Source organism: Gadus chalcogrammus, chromosome 4, assembly GCF_026213295.1.
Source record: "Gadus chalcogrammus isolate NIFS_2021 chromosome 4, NIFS_Gcha_1.0, whole genome shotgun sequence".
Lineage (NCBI taxonomy): Eukaryota > Metazoa > Chordata > Actinopteri > Gadiformes > Gadidae > Gadus > Gadus chalcogrammus.
Genome location: NC_079415.1, coordinates 33,331,719 through 33,353,527, shown reverse-complemented (window position 1 = coordinate 33,353,527; position 21,809 = coordinate 33,331,719). Strand labels below are relative to the sequence as shown.

General features: G+C 45.1%; 2 protein-coding genes across 3 annotated transcripts in view; both read left to right on the top strand.

Moving 5' to 3' along the window:
• Positions 1 to 21,809, top strand: part of LOC130381384 (radixin) — a 45,275-nt gene that overhangs the window by 1,668 nt on the left and 21,798 nt on the right. Inside the window, exons 1-2 of one of the 2 annotated variants that reach the window (XM_056588981.1) lie at positions 16,787 to 17,144; positions 18,659 to 18,724. In XM_056588981.1, coding sequence (XP_056444956.1) covers positions 18,713 to 18,724 — 12 coding nt within the window. In that variant the 5' untranslated portion in view covers positions 16,787 to 17,144; positions 18,659 to 18,712. Of the gene's footprint in view, positions 1 to 16,786; positions 17,145 to 18,658; positions 18,725 to 21,809 lie in introns of those variants that run through there. The other variant, XM_056588982.1, reaches the window with a different exon arrangement.
• LOC130381417 (hemopexin-like) lies at positions 8,701 to 16,041 on the top strand. Its single transcript, XM_056589044.1, has 10 exons — positions 8,701 to 8,843; positions 9,677 to 9,702; positions 10,246 to 10,323; positions 10,824 to 10,963; positions 11,563 to 11,716; positions 12,323 to 12,535; positions 12,719 to 12,817; positions 13,506 to 13,636; positions 14,428 to 14,575; positions 15,257 to 16,041. The coding sequence occupies exons 1-10, from the start codon at positions 8,776 to 8,778 to the stop codon at positions 15,484 to 15,486; spliced, it is 1,287 nt and encodes a 428-aa protein (XP_056445019.1). The 5' UTR covers positions 8,701 to 8,775; the 3' UTR covers positions 15,487 to 16,041.

The window sequence follows — 21,809 nt, the reverse complement described above, 5'->3', positions numbered from 1 at the left end:
CCATTCCAAGTACCTGGACGCGCAATCATGCACGCGCGCGAACAGAGATGCGCGAGAGCGAGCCAGGCTAGCGTAGGTTTTCGTTTAACAACATGGCACTACATTAAGCTGTAAGTTGCACCCAGTACCGCGGGAAGTAGGGGTGCTGGGGCTGCTGCAACACCCCCTGTCCGAGGCCCTGTCTTATCACAGAAAACGATCATTTCTAAAAACACGACAACACAAACTAGGAGTTATGTGTTGTCGTGTCAACGACAACAGTTCTGAAGCGTCACATTATGCACAGGAAATGCTTAACGTCATGTGAGCGCCCGCTGTACCGTATTGGTCCGAATATAAACACAAACCCCATTGTAAGACGAGCTATATTTGGAAAAAAAGATTAGAAGACCAGATCTTGTTTTTATGAATAAATAAATTGTATTCATTGAAATAATATACGAAAATAAAAAGGCATAGAATAAAACACTGCATTGCCACTAAACAGTAGTGCAAATAGGCCGTACTGATGTGTACACCAAAGACTATTCCTGACACTCCTCTGCCCCGCTGTGTTCGCTCTGGCTGTGGTCGCTCCGAACTGTTTCGGCCCGTGGCAAAGCGAGTCATCCTCGCTGCTGTCCAAGGCATTTTGAGACGCAGCATTTATTTAATGCTCATATGACCTAGTGCTGAAAAAAGGTTACATGAAAAAGTGTGAGGGTAGCGGTGGTGCGCTAAACTTGTTCTGTGAGCAGCTGGATGTGTACCATGGTGTGAAGGAAGTGAACACAACGATCGATTTTCAACTGTGCGCGCATGCACTGGTGTAATTGAGCTGCGCTGCTAAATAGCTTTTTTATCAATGTAACGAGTTGCGAGTCTAGTGCAGGCTGAGTTGTTTTTTTCCAGCACCCCCTGCTGAGAATACGTTCTCGCGGCTATGGTTGCACCAGATGTTATAAACATTAAACGGTCACATAAATCATTACTATTTTTAGAAAATTTATGTTTGTTTCATATAATTGTATTGGAAGTCCTGGTTTTCACCAGGGTTGCCGCGGTGTGGACATTTTCACACCGAGTAATACACTCGTCTCAACACCGGTATTACCGAGTATAAACGGTATAAACTTTGAAACTAGGTCAACCGCCACACAAGCATCGGTTTTTAGACCCTTCTCGTCCTTCAGTTGCCGCCAACGTTCGAAAGCAGCGCCTATGATTATTCTTGATTTCAGTTTTTCTCTTTCAGCGTTTTTATTATCAATTACTCTATGAAAAAGAGTTTTCCTTCTCTTTGCTGGTGGTGGTGGTGGTGGTGGGGATGGTGGCGTCTTGTCTGCCATGGAAATTGTCTTCTACTGCTAGGTCCAAATGTGGATTAACTAGTTCCAGTAGCTACCGCAGGATAACAACAAACAGGAGCTTGCTCTGGGTCACGAGCTCTGGGTCACGAGTAGCCTACTGCACGAAGGGGTCGCGCGCGGGGCGCGGGGGAGGGGGAGTGCAGTACGACCGTTTGATTGACGTACTTACTGTCCAATGCAACTCGGTGGCAATGGAAATGATTGGCTGGAGTTTTTCGAGCCCTGCCCGTTCCACAGATGATTGACTTGTTTAATTTTCATGTCAGTACTTCTAACTCAGTGGCTGTAAGCGAGTTATGATAAGGATTTCAAGTAATTTTGCAAAAATTGCCAAAAAAGCGAATTCCATACCCAACCTTTAAGGATCAGATAAAGTCACCCACTCTATATCCATATCCTTTTTCAAATTCTGGAATATATATGCCAATACCACATTGTCACCAACTTAGTATCTACAACCCATCCAAGAGCGGTTATTATTGTGGCCATCACGATTGAGTATACTGATAAAGTCACCCACTCTATATCCATATCCTTTTTCAAATTCTGGAATATATATGCTAATACCACATTGACACCATTCTATAATAGCTGATAACCAAGGTACACACTGTAATACTATAATCAAGAGGACATACAGGCAGTTCAAATAAAAAGAGATAGAACTTTATTGATCTGGAAACTTCATAAATATGTAAGATTGCTCCATATAATACCATAGTAACATAGTAAACGTATGTAGGCATAAAAAATTCAGTTCAATGTTATTGCTTAAGAAACAGATTCCTTCCAACTAACTATTTACGAAAAATGCAATCAATAATTTATATAAAAGTAAATGTTTACATATCGACCAGCAACGAAGTTGGAGTAGCCTACCCAAATAATGAATTGTAATACAGCAACATTGTCAACTGTCATACATAGCTAACCATAACCCTGTCATACATAGCTAAACAAGCAAATGAAAATGAAATACCTACCAACGCAACTGAAATGTTAATATTAGACAATTAACATTATGAAAATTGCGTAGGTCTCCCATAATCATTCAGGTAATCAATACGTCCGTGCCTGTTACAGCTATTTCAATGATATGTGTGTTATATATCCGTGTTCAACGCCATTCATGTTAAGTAAAAGGACAAATATCAGACTTTGGAAGTTAATGGAGTTAATGGAAGTTAATTCGGAAGTTAATGGAGCCGTGCACTTCAAAAAAGCTCCATAGCAAGGAGCCGTTTGTTTCAGTACGACTCCTTTCAGCTGCCCACCCAATAAAACGCTTAGTAGTGGACATTTTTTTTAGAACAGGGTAGAAATATAATTATGAGCCTTTGATTGATATCCAGACATTTTTTGCGGAGACACAATCCTGTTCCCCACTTGTATTGGAGTGGACGGCGATATCTACTTCTGGGCCACATGAAATGACAGACCCCCGTCCACAGCCAGCTTAAACAGCTGCAATACCAGGCTTGGCCTCTGAGCACTGGTGTATTGCGGAAGTATGCGCCTATCCTGGGGGCCTGAGTAGTCCGGTGACTTGTCTACCCCAGCGTCTACCGTTGCTAAGCGACGTCACCGTCTTTCACCGTCAAATTATTTCTCTGCTGATCAACACTACGAATGGCCAAAAGACATATTGTACCCCCCCCCCCCCCTTAAATAAATATTATGGCAGAATTATTATTCTCAACTTGAACATGTGTTTTTACAGTAGAGTGGTGGAGGGATGACGTATGTTGGCCAACCCGGAAGTTAGCGTCGCCCTGGATTCCCTCGACATTTGTGAGATGTCGTTACTCATTTGTGAGATGAGTTTGCTTCCTATTTATGTCGAGTATACACCCCTACTGTCCACAAGCATCCCCCCCCCCATATGGATTTGGAGAATTGTTGCCACGTCCCAGTGGTGGAGGTATCAAATATATGAAAGAGGGCATTCAATTATACTACAATGATCAATTAGGAGGCCGAAGCTCTAAAGGAAGTGATGCAATAGGTGACTGAGGGTCAACATTTGAGAACCCCTTTTATCAAAGGGGGTCTCAAAGGACTCATACGCTTCAACAGCGGCTGCAGCAGAAGTGTTGAGACGAAAGATGATATCAAGACATTTATAGAATATTCCCATTCACATGATTCTTCGCACGACCTGCAGGTTGGAGAGACTGAAATAACCCCCAAAATGAGTAATGTAAAAGCAGCCAAGTCCCACAAATTGCTTGAACTATTTATTTCATTCCATTGTTTCGTTGATATGCATTATTGAAAAGTTTCAAGCATATGGATTTAATGCAATATCCACAAACAGTTCAAAATGGTACCATGAAATGTCTTGTTTATTGTATTAACCAGTTCATTTCCCTTTTGTGAAAGTCACCAAAAGTCGATAAAAGTTAAACGCAAGGTCACAGGCTAACAGTGGAGCTGTGTTGGGAACCAGCAGCCAAGAGCTTCCATGGAAACTTTCTACCCATGTTAAATAGATTTAGTTGGCAGTTCCTTTTCTGCCCATTCTTTTTTAAACTTGTGGAAGCACTTTGCAGTACTGGGAGACACCATTTCTAACAGCAATGGAGCTAGATTCTAAAAACACGGTAGGCTCTTGTACATACGCCATCACGTCGCTAGCATCCAAACAATTCGACCAAACCTTAACCAACTAGTGAAAGATTGAACAAAACTTTAGCACACACCCAGTGACTAATCACCTTGTCCAGGGGTGTTCCAACGTGGTTTACCAGAGGGCCTTGTGGACTTAAGTAAGCCACACATTTGACAGAGACAGCACGGAATGACGTTAAACTAAGCTAATCTACAGGTTACCAGTGCTAGTGCAATTACATGAGCATTTTGCACAATATTTGTACTCCAATGCTACGTAAAGCAGGCTTCATCAGAAACCCGTAGCCTGCTACATTGAAGGGCAACTGCAACAAATCCTGACCAAGACCGAAAGATGGCTCTGGAAGCCACTACGGCCCACGCAGCAGATTACTGCGTGGACCGTGGTGGCTTCCAGATCAACCCTTCGGTGGACCATTCATACACATGTATTCCGAGGATGTTTTGAAGACACTGGAGTCCCATGGCACTAGATTCCTTTGAAGACTAAGTTGGTATGGGGGGGCCCAAAGGGGGCCCCCCCATAGATCTTGTTAGTCATCTAACACCTGTTAAGAAAAACACACACATCACAAGATACAAGTCAGCAAAGCTAGGTTAACAAACAGCGGCGACATGCATGTCAAGGTGCAAAGAGCAGGGATACTGATGGCTTGTGTCTGAGGAGACAGCCCAAAAACTTCAACAATTAATAAAGGAAAATAACTTTTACTCACTGCGGTGGTCTGTTTCGAAGTGCCATGTTGGTAGCAATATTTGTCTGGGCTGTTCAGTCAAATGCCCACAAAAACAAAAACGCAACAACGCATACTTTCAGTTTGTATGAAGTGACAATAGTGATCTGCAATCTAGATCGAAAACTTTCAACCCTCACTAAACTCAACCTCGATTGACACAGGCCGATGCGAAAAGTAAACCAAACCCATTGTGTTCACCTTTAATAAAGAGGTGCGTGACAGGTGATCTCAATTAAGAGCTAATCAGAAAGAACACACTGATCGCCATGAGTGAGACGTTCAAAACGAGGACGAGGATTTAACGGAATTGTTACCATTCAAATTCAAATTTCTTTATTATTGGATAGGGTATGATATTAATGATTTGGGCTTTGAGTAGGCCTATATTTCTTAAATATATTTCTTACATTTTTTCACCCCTTCGCCTTTTGAATATGAAATCTATAATCTCAGCCTCTCTATAATTTGCCCAACACATATTTTATTGTTCAAATAAAATCCCATCCTTATTTTGCCATTAATATTGAATCTTTACTGTCTTTCATTGTACAACACAATCATCTAATAATTATTCATAACGCTGTTCCATCTCCTTGGCTGCATTAAGACGAGTCTCGGGTCAGAGCAAAGATCGGGATCCACACATGATAAGGGATAAAGTTATTTATTAGAATAAAGTAAGTATCGTGAAATCTGTAAAGGGATTAGTGTAGCGTATGGAAGATTAGAAAATGTGCGATTATATGGTTTGGACAGAAAACCAGTACCAAAATCACAAGGACTTACCCAGACAGACAAAACAAATACTGGGAACAACAAACCATCTTTCAATGTTGGAAATACCCAAACAAAATGCAACAAACCAAACCTGAACAGCAAACCAACATATGTGACCAACCAACTGAACTACTGACCAAACACACAATTCTTTCGACTAGCCTATGTATATGGGCAGTGGAAAGTGTGCTGTGGGGATGTTGAATAGTGTTAACATAAAACAAAACATGGAACCAATCCAAAGGTCCAAAACCTTAAGGAACCACCCTAAACAGAACCCAAGCCCACCTGCCTCTGTGGAAAGAGAGAGAGACTGGCTAAAGCCTGCGTGGCAGACCTGCACAGGTGCACCTCATCAGCTGACAAGCCTCTCAGCCCCGCCCACTGGCTACCTGTAGCAGGTAGGCAAACACAGAGGACCCAGCAGACGAAGGAGAGAGATAGAGCAGTCACAGCTGTCACATCTGTTGCCTGAAGATTCTTTGTTTGTCTCCAACAAAACCTTCCAAACAGATGAATCATTGGCTCATCCCAGAAGTGTCAAATTACTTTTGTGTGTCAAAACGGGCAGGGTGGTCGTGGACTCCTGAAAAAGACTATGGTTCTTTTGTATGTAGAATAAAATGCCATTGTACATTTAAAAAAAAAAGGGAAGACTTTCACAATGCAGGATTCTGGGATTGCAGTGATGGAATCCCGATAAGACCTGTTCCCTAATAAATGGGCTCAAGATTCTGAGTCTGCCTGCAAGAGGTTGTGTGTGTGTGTGTGTGTATGTGTGTGTGTGTGTGTGTGTGTGTGTGTGTGTGGTTGCAACCCGGTATCACGCGATTGCGTGCTCCTGCGCACGAACGTTAATCTATTATGGCGTGTTCCAGAGCACGATAGTCCGACTTTTTGCGTGTTACACAGAACGAAATGTAAACCAATGCATTCTGAATGGGAGTGTTCTAAGACAATTATATCTGTACGGAGCTCCATAAGGCACATTAGGGAGAACGCTCCCGGACAGAACCTTAGTTTGGAAGTCATGCTTAGTGACACGACAAATAGCCTACTTCCAATTGAAATACAAAATTTAGAAAATAGGCCTACGTGTCCCTGATCACGTTTCAATAGATTAAATAACGTGACAGTGAGTACTCCGTGTACTCCGTGGTGCACTAACCGGAAATTACGATCACGACTGCCGCCGTGGCTCCTCACCCGCAATAAACATCCCGCTTTGAACGGTGAACTCTTTACGCCTAGCAGCTATAAAAACGATAAAAACTAAAAAATGGCTATTAATGCAGGCTATGTGGAAAATGCGCCGACTTTGGCTCAGCCTGGCTCCGCCTCTTCCGCTACGTAGCTAAGATGGCTGCCGTTGAGTACAGGGAGTGTCCTTCGATCCCATTGCCCTGATGGACATGGATACAGTTTCTCAGAGGCAGTGGCGCAAAAAAGTGGGCGTGCGCTATATGCGGCGGATAGGGCGCCGCACTACATGGGGCGCCAAAACGATGGCGGTCAATTATTTGAGTCTGCATTTTCTGTATGTAACAGCGTTTGTGTAAATGATATGATGATCAATAACAGAGGCACGTCACTGATAAGGCACCCCCCCCCCCCGCTCCTTTCGCCTACCTCCTCCCCCTCCCCACACGGCGCTCCAGCATGCGCGCCCCCTCGAGCACGCGCTGGAGGCGGGCGCCAGAGTGTTTTCATTTGAATCCTCTGATGACCGGCACCTAAATATGGAGAGGCAGAGAATAAAGCTTTCGGGGTCACAAAATCGAAAAAGAAAGATTGGGAAGTAGGAAGAGTGCGTAGGGATGAAAGAAAGCTTTCAAAGTGGTAGAAAGACAGTTTTTATGTCAGTGTATCAAGAGGAGGCTTGTAAATATTCATGTTAGCTAAATCTAGTACTAGTAAAACTACAGGTTACTGTTGTCTTGCAACTGTGTACTGATCAGAATTGAGCTTACAATATAACAGATCATGAAAAGAAAAATAAAGGAACTTGTTTGTGGTTAATTTGTTTTGCTTCAATCTCTATGCCAGTCTTTGTTTTATAAACCCAGTAAAAACGGAGTTATAAAGTTGATAAAAATATATAATTTTCCCCTGCTTAAAAGTATGATGATTCGAATGTGGCGGCCATGAGTCTACACATAGGTAAGGGATAATTTATAGAACGAGGGAAAATAAAGCCCAGACAGGGCGAACAGGACACTGCCGGAAGTTGTGAAGGCCCATGCAAGAGAACGGAGCATTACACGGCATCGGTTTTGCACCATTATTATCAATAATGATGTAAAAGAACAAAACATTAGTTGACAATCATCTACCATTTAGATAGAAGTACTTTTTTGACGAATAGGGAATCTTAGAGGTTTCAATGTTTTTGTGGCGTATTTCTTTGGGGGTTGGATGTTTTTTTCTTTTTACATACAATCATCTGTGAATGTATCAGCTAGTATAAGCTATTAAGATATCAGTGGTGATGGATCATGATCTTGGCTCTTCCTAGTATCCATGCAGAATCCTGCTTTATCTTCTACGAAATCGTACTGATTGATTACATGTTCAATAAATTGAAGTTATTCTAGAGAGAATACAATGTTGATGGTATAAGATGGTTAAATCAATTAAATATACTAAAATACAAGCTTATCTAAAAGGTATTTTAGTGGGCTACAAAGTGTGTCATTATGTTCACATTTGGGAAACAAATTGTGCAATCTGTAAACGTTCCAGACAGACATGATTCCCGTAAATTGTTCTTTGTGTGTTCTGTGAAATTTCTGAATAAAAACATATTTTAGCTTTCAAGTGTTGACCAGAGTCTCTTGTTTCATATATTCTTAATTAATCAATAACAAATTCTGGCTTGGGTAATATTCAACCAAGGTTGTTTGAGAGCAAAGCTTTGAAAATTACACAAAACAAATACATATATGGTAATCACATAAATCCCTGTCCCTACTTTGTCAAAGCAAACAGGTGACTCACTCACAAAAACACCCACGCAGAGAGAGAGAGAGAGAGAGCGAGAGAAAGAGAGAGAGAGAGAGAGAGAGAGAGAGAGAGAGAGAGAGAGAGAGAGAGAGAGAGAGAGAGAGAGAGAGAGAGAGAGAGAGAGAGAGAGAGAGAGAGAGAGAGGGCAACAGAGCGTGCAGCTCGGCCGCCCACACCAGGGGTTCCTCTATAAAGCCCCACAGTCAACCCCAGGGTAGCTGTTTACCTCTCCTCCTCCACCACGTCAGCTCCTGGGAGACCTCTGGTTCGGCAGCACCATGACACAGCTCTTCCTACCGCTCTGTGTGGCTTGCCTTGCGCTGGTCTTCACCAGCGCCGCACCACCGTAAGTACATCGGTAACACTTCACAACGAGGCTACCTGAATAAGCCGTTTAATAATGTTAGTTAATGCAGTTATAAGTATTATTATGTAGTGTTAACATAGGGGCTGGGTTTGGGGTTCGGCTTTGTTAAATTATTTGATGGGGTTAGGGAAAATGTTAACCCTAGCTCTTAAATTAATGTTGAAGTGAATACCTGTTGACATTAATGCCATTCCCTTAGTTAACATGGCCAAAGTTTCCCAAAAAAATCAGTTAGTTAAAGCTTAATACTGCATTAATAAATGTTAATTTATGAACCCTTACTGTTAAGTCTTACCAGAACATTATAATTGATGTACATATTAATTAGCTAGGATATTTTGATGTTAGGTATGGAATGGATATGTATAAATATTCATATTTTCTTGTTAAGCAGAAATCAACTATAGTAAGTATAATTCTATCACAAAGAACCGACAGGAGTAATATAGTGAAAATAATACAATACATAATACAGTGCGAAGAAAGAATATATAATCATCACATATAGTCGTTCAAATCATCAAAATAAATTCAGAGTTTTTTCTTCCTATTCTCTCAACTATGCTGGACTCCATAAGGGCTTTAGTCTACATTTGTCTAACTTGGCCATCGTCCGCGAGTTTCAAAACTCTCTGTATGCTGTTTCGCAATGTTTCCAGGAAAGGCTGATAAACCAAAGACTGCATGCACACAACATCACTACAGTACTTCATAGATTATGGCATTGGGATATGAATCAATATCATGACAGCATTTTTGAAGATGTTCTAGACGATGAAAACATTTGTTTGAATTATTTGTTTGTTTTCCAGACCAACTACACAAACAGCAGAAGTTGGTGAGTTTTTAAAACATGTGCTCATTAACTTTCCCTCCTTTTCCTACATTTGAACCAATAATAGTCTTTTACATTTAAACATGTATATTAGTCAACAAATGTCTTATCTATTTAAATGGCAGGAAAAAAATATCTTTCTTGTTTCTATACTGTAGCCCATAAATGCAGTTGCTTTGCCTATTTTGGAGAAATCTGTTATGCGCTTTATTCACTATGATTCTGGCACTTTTTGGAATTATAACCATTGTTGAATGTACTTAGGCCCAATCCCATTTCTACCCCTTACCCCTTCCCCTTCCCCCTCCCCCTTGTTTTGAAGGGGTAAGGGTAAGGGTAAGGGGTAGAAATTTCTACCCCTTACCCCTTCCCCATCCCCCTTCAAAACAAGGGGGAGGGGTAAGGGGAAGGGGTAAGGGGTAGAAATGGGATTGGGCCTTATACTCTAAAGTCACTTAATGTGCTTAATCATGAATGTATGGTTACTTCTTATCCCTGATTGGCCTGACTCACCTTGGCATGACAATTGACATGGCCGCCACCCAGCCATACCTGACAGGTGCGATGGCATTGAGTTTGACGCCATCACACCGGACGAGCAAGGAAAACAGCTGTTCTTCAAAGGTGCTGAGTCTTTTCATTGATTGGTCCATTACACCCACTCTTAGCTAGCAGGGGCTAACATACAAGATGGTCACTAATTCGTGAACATTAAGTAGACTGTTTTACAGCTTATTACAGCTTATTGTACAGTACACAAGAGTAAGAGTAAGAGTAGGCCAAGGCATTCATGTAAAATACAATTTTACTGTAAAATTGTAATTAAATTTTACGGTAGAATTAAGAAAATAATAATTTTAAATAAGAAAAAAGAAAAGTAAAAGTTTCTCTGTTTACTTATTATAAACATTTAAATCAAATTGTATTGCATTTTACCTTTACAGTAAAATTAAAAAAATGTACATTTTAAATAAGAAAAAAGAAAATTAAAAGTTTCTCTGTTTACTTATTATTATAAACATTTAAATCCAAAATTATTATTTTAAACTGAAACGGCTAAACATAGCTAACTAAAAAAGGAAGTAACAGCAACGAGTTCGCACCTCTTTCTATCGCCATCCAAGATGGCTTCCTCTGGAAGGGCTTCCGTGGTCCGGCTCAGCGAGTCGCCGAGTCCTTCAGTGGCATCGGTCGCGTGGACGCCGCGTTCCGCATGCACCGGGAGGGCAGCACTGAGGACCACGATCACGTGTACCTATTCCAGGTAGGTTGAACTGGAAGAAACCAAAGAGAGTTGTGCTTTTCATTCCCCCCAAAGAGAGTTGAGTGACCGTCACTGAAGGGCTGATTCAACTTGTAATTCATAACATTTAAACTAGCTCACAGCTTAAAATGACCTGGACATATCTGTAGTAGATGATGATAGATAGTTATTTAAATTATGTTATGAATATAATAAAATCCTGTCAGTGACATATTCTGCTGATAAAAAATGCTGGTAGGGCCGGACCTCCCTCTTTTACGAGAAAAGCAATCAGGGGGCGTGTCTCAGCTGACTATCGACACCCATAACTCCTCCCACTGCACCACCTGCAGCGTCACGTGGTTCCCCAGCCAATTAGAGTAGACCGACCGCTGCTTTAACTTCATTCCGCCAAGGAGTTGCTGGTTTGTGAATGACGCTGCTGCCTACCGACTGGGAGGGTCTCCACCCCAGACCAATCTCCCCACTTTAATTAAAAACCTATAAAGCATTTCGTTTTTCCTTTTCTTTTCGATTGACAACGTCGTGCCTAGCAAGGACGCTCCGTCCGGCATGCTTAACACGTTCCTCTGTCGTTTTGACATTCTTCTAACCCACAGGACCATATGGTGTTTAGATATTTCAACCAAACTCTCCAAGACGGCTTTCCCAAAAAGGTGGAACAGGAGTTCCCCGGGGTGCCGTGTCACCTGGACGCCGCGGTGGAGTGCCCGAAGGGGGAGTGTACCGCCGACTCCGTCCTCTTCTTCAAAGGTAAACGCTTGGGCCAAATCTGCCCCCTGCTGGAGAGAGACGGTTCTACACCCCCTGCGCGTTCTTTTAAATCAAGAATATAGAGACGTATAAAAACATTTTGTTCGTTGGTATTTGTCTACACCTATGTTAACATTCTTCTATTCTTTGTATGTCCGTTTATGGGAAAAAATAACACAGATAAACACCAATTAAAAGAGTTGAAGAAGAGTTCACTGGGGAACCTGCACACCCCATCAGAAAGCTTTCATAATACATGATGAACAAGTACATATTAACATGAATGGAGAGAAAAAAACACGCCTTAACACACGTATGTCAACAGTACCTTAGGCCAAGTTGAAATTGACCTAACACGAATGTTAAATGCTAGACAAAATATCAATATCTCATAAATGTCTGTCTGTCTGTCTGTCTGTCTGTCTGTCTGTCTGTCTGTCTGTCTGTCTGTCTGTCTGTCTGTCTGTGTGCACGAGCATGAGCGTGCGTGTCTCTCCCCCATATCATGCTAACCCCCCCATCCCCAATGCTAATTGCTTAATTTGTTCATTCGTTCACTCGTCCGTTCGTCTGCCCATTCACGTCCCTGATTGGTCGAACCCACAGGAAGTGAGGTGCACCACTACGACGTCGCCACTCGGACGGTGAAGAAGAAGGAGTGGCCCCAGGTGCCGCCGTGCACCTCCGTCCTCCGCTGGATGGAGCACTACTACTGTTTCCAGGGCAACAACTTCACCCGGTTCCACCCGGTGACGGGCGGGGTGGAGGGGGCGTACCCCAAAGACGCCCGCGCGTACTTCATGGACTGCCCCAACGTTGGTGAGACACACACACACACACACACACACACACACACACACACACACACACACACACACACACACACACACACACACACACACACAATGCGGAATTCCGCACTCGGCTCATGAGGCCAATAGGATTTATGTGGGGGCGGGGCATCGTGTGATTGGCCAAACATTTTTCTTTGGTCTTGTGTAGGACATCATGGAAGTGGTGACCACAAGTTACCCTTGTGCTCAGAGGTCAAACTGGACGCCATCACGTCGGATGACGCGGGCAAAACCTACTTCTTCACAGGTACTGTCAACAATCAATAATCGGCATTGGGGTTGTCTAAAGCACCATTAAGACAATGAACCATACATACTAAGGGTGGGACAAAATATCGATACGGCGATATGTCATCGGCTCGTCTGCCTTCTTCGTGTGAGATGTGAATCGATAGACTGGCGTAAAATATAATCTCTTATTTTTTTTTATTTCCATAGAAGGGAAACTGAAAAACTCTGAAATCCAGCACTTTACCTTTTCACGGTCATTTTGTATACATCGTGATGCATCGTTATAGGATTGTCTAACAACATATTAATCATCGCAGAACATCTGTATCGCGGTATTATCTCTATCGTGGGCCATCGTATCGTATCGTATCATGAGGTATCCTGTGATTCCCACCCCAAATACGTACCTCACCCCAGAGTCGTTTGACAACATGTCCTGAGAAAGGTACTCCTCAGACACTAAAGGCCTGATTATGGTTCCACGTCGACGCAAGGCAAGGACCACGCGGACGTTTCGACGCAGTCGTGAACCTGTCTTGGTTCTGCGTCTGGTTTAAGTGAGCGGACCAAACACAAGGTTAAATATTTTGGGAGGCGCACGTGAAGCCCTTGCGTTGGACGCAAGGATGCTCCGCAAGGACGTAATGGGTCTGTAACACACACCCATGTGTGTGTTTCCTGCGACCCCGCCACGGTGTCCGCAGGCTCCCACTACATGCGTCTGGACACCATCCGCGACGGCAAGCACGCCTTCCCAGCGAACCGCATGTGGCCCGAGGTGGCAGGCGGCGTCGACGCCGTCTTCTCCTACCAAGACAAGATGTACTTCATCAAGGTGGGTGGTCCTCCCCTACGCCGCTCAGATCTAAGTAGGGTATGGTTCCCCCTCTGACACCCCCCCCCCCCTCCCAGAAGCACTCTGTGTAAGCTAAGTAAGAGATGACATCAATGGCGGCGATGGCAGGGAAAGCGTTGCATTATTACTGATTATAGTGGGGGGTTGATTGGCTGAAATGTATTCTTCAGTGAGAATACTTATATGATGAAGGGAGCTCTTATTGGGAGTTAGTATGATCCTTTATGTCCTCTTCTCCCCTCCCACTCTCTACACGTCTTCACTCCCCTGCTCCTCCTCTCTAACTTTTGCCAACTCCTCCCGTTCCCTCTCCCTCCCTCCCTCCCTCCCTCCCTCCTCCTCCTCTCTTCCAACCTCCTCCCATCCCCTCTCCCTCTCTCTGCTCTCCTCCCCCCTCCCTCCCTCCCTCCCTCCCTCCCTCCTCCTCCCTCCCTCTCTCCCTCCCTCCCTCCTCCTCCTCTCCTCCCTCCCTCCCTCCCTCCCTCCCTCCCTCCCTCCCTCCCTCCCTCCTCCTCCTCTCTTCCAACCTCCTCCCATCCCCTCTCCCTCTCTCTGCTCTCCTCCCTCCCTCTCCTCCCCCCTCCCTCCCTCCCTCCCTCCTCCTCTCTCCCTCCCTCTCTCCCTCCCTCCCTCCCTCCTCCTCCTCTCCTCCCTCCTTCCCTCCCTCCCTCTCTCTGCTCTCCTCCCTCCCTCTCCCCTCCTCCCTCCTCCCTCCTCCTCCCTCCCTCCTCCCTCCTCCCCCTCCCTCCCTCCTCCCTCCCCCTCCCCAGGGGGACCAGGTGTTCATCTACCTGTCGGGGGCCCACTACTCCCTCATCGAGGGGTACCCCAAGACCCTGCAGGAGGAGCTGGGGGTCCAGGGGCCCGTGGACGCTGCCTTCGCCTGCCCCGGGGACCACACCGCCCACATCATCCAGGGTCGGCACACACACACACACACACACACACACACACACACACACACACACACACACACACACACACACACACACACACACACACACACACACACACACACACACACACACACACACACACAGGCACGCGCACACGCACTTGCACACGCACACACACAGCACGCCATTTGGTGGAGGCCTCTAGCCAAAGCCTCAAAATAGCCCACATACATTCTTTGCTTGGCCTGGGACTCGAGACCCCAAACCAGGCCCGCCGCTCCCTACACGCAGAGTACGCAGAGTGCGTAGAGCACCAAGTACCCGAGGGGGGCACCAAAAATTAAGGTTTGCAACAAAAAATAATAAAAGAAAAAAGAAAATTATGAATTAAAATATGTAAATTAGTTATGAAGAGGCACACCGTTGTTTGTTCTTAATTGTATAACCTATCACTCAATTTCGGAAAGTTTGATGTTTTTACCTAATATATAAAAAGGGGCGGGCTCCCCCCCCCCCCACTCGCGTAGGGCACCAAAACGGCCAGCCACGGCCCTGCCCCAAACCCCTCGCCCTGGCAGTGTTGACTCCACACTCCCAACAGTGAAGCCAGACGGCACTGACGCACTGCTTCAACCACATGCTCCATGCTTATGCAACCCCTTACGTCACAAAGCATGACCCTCCCGGCTTGGATTCTCCACAGGCGACCAGATGAAGGACGTTGACCTCTCCGCGACCCCCAGGACCGTTACCAAGGTGACGACCCTGCGCCACGCCAAGGTGGACTCGGCCCTCTGCGGGCCGGACGGCCTGAAGCTGTTTGTGGGCGGCTCGTACTACGAGTACACCGCCACCGGTGAACTGGGTGCAGGCCAGGTCGAGAGGTTGGCGTCCGCCATCGCTCCCTCCATGATGGCCTGCCGCCGCGATTAGGAAACACTGGGGACGGCCTCCTAACCCGGAGGCCTCATGGAGCCGGACGCAGCTCCCTCCTCCTCCTCCTAACCCGGAGGCCTCATGGAGCCGGACGCAGCTCCCTCCTCATCCTCCTAACCCGGAGGCCTCATGGAGCCGGACGCAGCTCCCTCCTCATCCTCCTAACCCGGAGGCCTCATGGAGCCGGACGCAGCTCCCTCCTCATCCTCCTAACCCGGAGGCCTCATGGAGCCGGACGCAGCTCCCTCCTCATCCTCCTTTCCACGTTCCCTCAGACGCCTCTCGTCTTCCCTCCAACTCCCTCTCTCTCCAACTCCTCTCCTCCCTCTCTCTCCTCCTCTCCTCCCTCTCTCTCCTCCTCCCCTCCCTCCCTCCCTCCGTCGCCTAGCCTCCCTCCCTCCAACTCCTCTCCTCCAACTCGTCTCCTCCTCCTCACCTCCTCTCCCCCCTCCCTCCCCTCCCCTCCACCGCCTCGCCTCCCTCCCTTCAACTCCTCCCTCCTCTCCCCCCACGCTTTGCCTCCCCTCTCCTTCTCCTGATGCCTCCTATCTGTTTTTAAATAAAAAATTAATAAAATATGCAGAGGTGTTGGAAGGTTTATTAAATTAGCAAAGTGAACGATTTTGCATCTGAGAAAACGAGTTCATAAATGTTATACTAAATTAATTGCCTTTTACATTCACAAGATGAAAGGTTTAGTAGAAATTGGTTGCAATAATAAATCCTAAATAATCCTAAACTACATAAAAAAGTGGAGACCATCAAGCAATACCATGATATAACCACTAGAGTGCGTAATATACAAATGTTCTGTACCACTCATCAATACAGACCTGTATACAACTCTTATACTAAAGCGAATTAAAATCCGCAAATGACCCAATGAAACTATATGCATTTTCGTGCATGCATATAAATCAGCTAACCGAAGACCACAGAGGGGAAAATAAAGAGAGATATTATGATGGAAACTGTATGGCCAAATATAATAGGTTTATCAAGAGAGAGAGATGTAGAATTTTTTGCTTTTACTACTATTTTTCATAATCTCTATTATAATTTCGGTCAATTTTATTTACACACAATTAATGTTACAATTATTTTCTCAATTAAAAACCCTAAATAATTGTTGTACTATGTCCTAATAGCACACACCCATAGTTGAGAACTTGATCTACACAAAACATTTTTTTTGCATTTTTTTATTATTATTATTTTTTGCCGATTTGTAATTAACTTTTTCTGCTTTGCAATGCATAAGTCATTTCCCATTGCCAACAACACCAATTAAATCGGACGAGCTCAAACGTGGCCTGATCTACGTTCGGGAGCAGGGGGGAGCCACCAGCTCATCTCAGCGTACCCCTGCTCTCTGAAATGAACCACGCCTGACTTCCCACCACCACCACTACCACCAGCAGCAGCTCAACGACAGCCATATTGTATGTCTTCGCAAATCGCCTTACGGTAGATCTGACTTCCATGGTTTCCCCCCCCTTAACCCCGTGTCCGTGAAACCTTTTCCTGGGGAAACCCCGACGAGATAAGGACCCACCGAACCGGATCGTGTTCTCCTCGTCTACTGGAAAACGAACCGGAGGATCTTGCAGGTTTTTTTTCTGGGTTAAGCCATATAAAGCACACGCTTCCCCGCGGTGAGTTGCTGCCTCTCCCCTGAAGATGATCTTGTCTTGCTTTAAGTTTGGTGGTGTAGCAGACATCCTCGTGTTCGGCTAAATGGTGGTCTATCCCCCGTGTACGAGTGAATGAGGCCGGTTTTAATTGTACTAAATATTATTCTCGTCCATTTCTCCGTACCCTCGTTCACTCTGTCATACCTTGATACACGTTCGCCCAACTTCACAAGTCTGAAGGCTTCTAGGACCAGTCTGTTCCGTTATCCCTTGGGAATTAAAAATATAAGGTGGTTTAAGAGGCAATACTGCTTCTCGATACACTCGTGTGAATGTAGATGGTGTATGTAGTCTTTATACGGTAACCTTTTATTACTTTTAGAGTAATTTACAGAGACTTATCGGGGGGGTTGTGGTCTTTCCTTTTTCATATGTAAGCTATTTTTGTACGTATTGTATACTTTTTGGACAATTCAGCCCAACTCTGAGCCACGTTCATCACTTTGTCGACGGACGTGACTAGGGAACGTCCACAAATGTCGGGTTAGATTTTAAGTGTACATTTCTTTTTTCGTCGGCGGGTGAAACGCGCTACAAGTGGGCACGGCGTGACGTCACGCCCAGCAGGCTCTCCCCCCCCCCTCGAGGTCTGGCGGATGACTCGTTAAGAGGTTGTCATCCTTCGCGCTGTGTGTGTAACGGTTGACTCACAGCGGGACGCGGAGTGGTTAAATAAAATCACAATGGAGGCGAAGCCGTCTTGTAAATCCGTTTCCTTTCGGTAGAATTGACAAAGATGTCGTCTCCCGTCACGCTCCTATCCTCGAGTGTCTTACTAGAAATCCGTGTTTATTGACATTTATGTGGCTGGTGAAGGTACGAATTGGACGAAAGACAACAAGGGAGTTCTCCCGAATATAAAAATGTGTGTCAATGTAATGCTAATTGAAACAAAATAGTCATCGATTACTATGTAAAGATCAGCAGGACTAAATGCGACTTGTAAAGCTTTAAGTGTTGGCTAGTCCAGGAATTGTCTCTGTTTCCTCTCGCTCTATCTGCCCTCTAATTCAGTTTCAAAGTAGTGTACATGTGCGCATCAGGAACACCATTGACTCAGGAGTAGAGGTTCCTGTTCGAACCATCTCCGGTTCAAGACTCTAAACCGGTCCCCTAACATCCGGACTACTTGTGTTGTGTTGTTTTAGGATCCGATTTTAGAATGGGATTAAAATGTTGAGAGCTATTCTAATATTATTTCAGTAGTCATTGAATGACTGGATAAATGAATGAACGGATGAACGAATAGGCCTATATATGATAGAGAGAATAACAGGGCTGATAAAGAGATAAGGTTTAAATATTTGAGTTGTAATAGTCCATATAAATTAACATTTTACCATGGCAACAAAGGGGAGAATATTGGAATCCTCCAGGGATTATGAATTTCTACAAATGGGGAAATTCTACTGCTGCCTTTGGGTTAGGGTTGTGCAATAGTGATCTCACTCTCACTCTCTCACTCTCTCACTCAGGTCTTGTGAAAACAGTGTCCAAGCTCAGTCGTCCGCCACACCAGAGGGGGCACCATGCCGAAACCGGTAAGCATCCGAGCGTTGCCGTGGAAACGTCAAACCTGCCGAAGATAACATGCGTGTTATCTTCTGCCTGTAGATACCTGTCCAAGAGGTGTGCTTTGAGGAACGGTGTTTTTACTGGCTAAATCTTGACACTAAGCTAATGGCAGTAATGTTTGTTAAATGTAACTAGGATTTTTTTTGCGACAGTAGGCCTTCGTTTACTCTGGGTTTGGTTCCGTTAGCCCTCTGGACGTTTGCCGATGTCTTTTGCTCCGGGGCACAAGGACGACACTAGCAACTGTTGAATTTATAGTCAAGCTGCCTGTCACCATATGAGGAATTCCAACTGCTATTTTTTTTTTTGCCTGCTAGCCTAACGACAAAAAGGCTAGACAATGTAAACATCTGAGTGATGACAGGCGTGGGGAAAGAATGTACTACGCACAGATAACTCGTGGGCCGTAGCCAGACACTAAGTCATAACAACTTTTTGTGTGTTTCGGCGACACAGAAACACTCCTTGTTCTCTGGTTCCTACTCATTTGGTCGTATGATTACGAATTTGATAAATGTTGGTGAAATGGGTCACTTCCTACCACACCCCCGAGCATCCAGTGGGAGCTGTGGCCAAGGCTTTGGCTCGCACAGGCACCATGATGAGTCATGGGGTGGTTTCACAATGACCTCTTGTGTTTGGGGTTCCTTGGGAACTTCCAGAGTTCGTTTGCTAGCTTTCCCTCGAGGCCAAACGTGTGAGTGTCTGTGTCTGTTCCTGTGTGTCTGTCTCGGAGGGGGGGGGGGGGGGGGGGAGGGTGTACAGCTGTGATAGAGCCGGGCACTGATGTCATCCTCTGCCAATCCTGTCGCTTGAACGGGCGTGCATCCTCCTAGCGAGTCACTTCCTGGGTCTGATGTTCCCTACCGGCGATTGAGTTGGTCCCGGGCCAGATCTTGTGGCGGGGGCCTTGATGGCTGAGTCCCTGGAGGACTTCACTGACGCGGGGGGGCTAGAGTGTTGCACCCTGGGGCTAGGACGACATGAGGGGTGTGGAGGAAGGACGAGATAGGGGGTACCTTCAGGTTGTTTTGCGGATCACTTGACCAGGGGCGGGGCGAGGCAACTTTGTTTATGTAGCACTTTTCATACAAGAGGCAGACTCAAAGTGCTTCACATAGAAACATCGTTATACAATACAATTATATAATAAAATAGATAAGTAAAACGAAGGCAAAGTAAAAAAAAATGCATTCTTGAAAGTGCAATGTGTTTAAGATTTAGTAGAAAGCTAAAGCAAAGTCTTCAGGCACTGTTCGGGCGATTTTCATTGGCCGATGTTGGATGCCACCGTGTTGGCAATGTCTTGTAAGAGAATCATATTGCGGCTTATTATGATCTATGTTAGTGACTATGGTTGTTTTTTTGCATTGCAGTTTTAATGTTCCCTGAAAAAGGATAAAAATCATGTGACGTTTTGTTGGGGTCTGTACCACCAATTTCTTTTTTTTTCTTGCATCTAGAGATTAACAATTGAAGGCCTGGGCATCTCTGCAGCACTTAATTTATAATGATGTTCTAAATAAAAACTTTTACACACTTTTACCCGTATCAGAAAAGCCATTCACTTGGCACGGTGACTGTTTTGAGTATATTTGGACGAACTGTTCAGCCCTAGCTTCAAGGTCTCTCTACAAAGGACCAGAAAAAGCCTCCAGTCTTTGCTGATGAGAGTACTACCGGGGAGCTAATGTGCATCTCTGCCATGTAAACAAGACTCGTTCAGGCGTGAGTCCTCATTAGGCCTAAAAAAAAAAAAAGTTTGGTTCCTGTTGGTTGTCAGTTGAGGTCATGGGTAGGTAGGGAATTTATTTTATTTTATTTTTTTATTTTTTCCAGCGGCAGCGAATGATAGGTAGGTTGTTTTCATTTAAAAATGAGAAAATTCGCTCATCCTTGTACAAAATGAAGAGGTGCTGTACGAAAACGTAATTATAGTTTGCATGAATTTTTATTTGTTTATTTTTTTAAAGCTCATAAAATAATTTGGGTCGCACATAAATTGACAGGGTCGGTCGGAAACCGGAACCAAACAATTTTTTTTTTAGGCCTTAAGATCACAACCCATCGACTTTCACTAAATAGACTTGCTACACTGCCTCGGACGCTCTGCTGGGGGAAGTGCTGTAGGTTGGAGGGAGGGAGGGAGGGAGGGGGAGGGTGTGGGTGGGTGGGGGGGTGGACAGGAAGGAAGGTTACTTCATGTGTGGGGGAGACGCCACAGGAAGGGGCGAGCCCCCCCCCCCTGAATGGAGTCGTAGCATGTGCTCACGATTTCCTGTTTGCTGCGACATTGGGCCCCGCTGTGACGGTTATGGGCCCCTGTGTACGAAAAACCTCCAGAGAGAGGGAGAGACGCTTTCTGACCGACCGACCGACTGACTGACTGAGAAAGACCATAGGCCCTATGTTGTACCCTCTGGCAAGCTACAAAAACCTCCAGAGAGACTGACTGACTGACTGACTGACTGACTGACTGACTGACTGACTGACTGACTGAGAAAGACCATAGGCCCTATGTTGTACCTAGGGATGGAGAAAATGTAAAATATTCTTGACCGACCACCGAGCCTCATTAACCGGTTGATACCGGTTAACCGATCAGATTGAAATGTGTACCGGTAATTTGAAATAACAGCCATTTCGAGCAGCGCCAGCCGGCTGCTATTTCGTAACTCTCATCTCTCTCCCGTTCTGCCTCCGACACACACACTCTCCGAGTGAGAGGCAGTGGCTCTAACCCCGGCACGACCTGTGTTTGAATTGAAGCATGCGTACTGCAAGTTGGCGGTGTGTAGAGAGAGAGCGGGGCCAATCGGAAGAGGGCAGCGTTAGGAGCTCGTATGAAACATTGCCGCGGCTCATGAAAGAAAATGACAGCTCCGAAGAGACGCCGCTTGTTTAGTTTGGAGGAGACACAAAAAGATCTTGGAATGAGATGGCTAACTGTAGTCTTACAGCGTTTAGTCTACTGTCCATAATTATTTAGAGATCATATTCTCCGCCGCTCGCATGCGGGAATAATTAAGACTTGAGGAGGAATTAAACAGT

Coding starts and splice junctions, on each gene's coding strand:
- LOC130381417 (XM_056589044.1), top strand. CDS start 8,776: ATGACACAGCTCTTCCTACCGCTCTGTGTGGCTTGCCTTGCGCTGGTC. Junction 12,536..12,718: donor CATGGACTGCCCCAACGTTG/GTGAGACACACA, acceptor GGTCTTGTGTAG/GACATCATGGAAGTGGTGAC. Junction 12,818..13,505: donor CAAAACCTACTTCTTCACAG/GTACTGTCAACA, acceptor CGGTGTCCGCAG/GCTCCCACTACATGCGTCTG.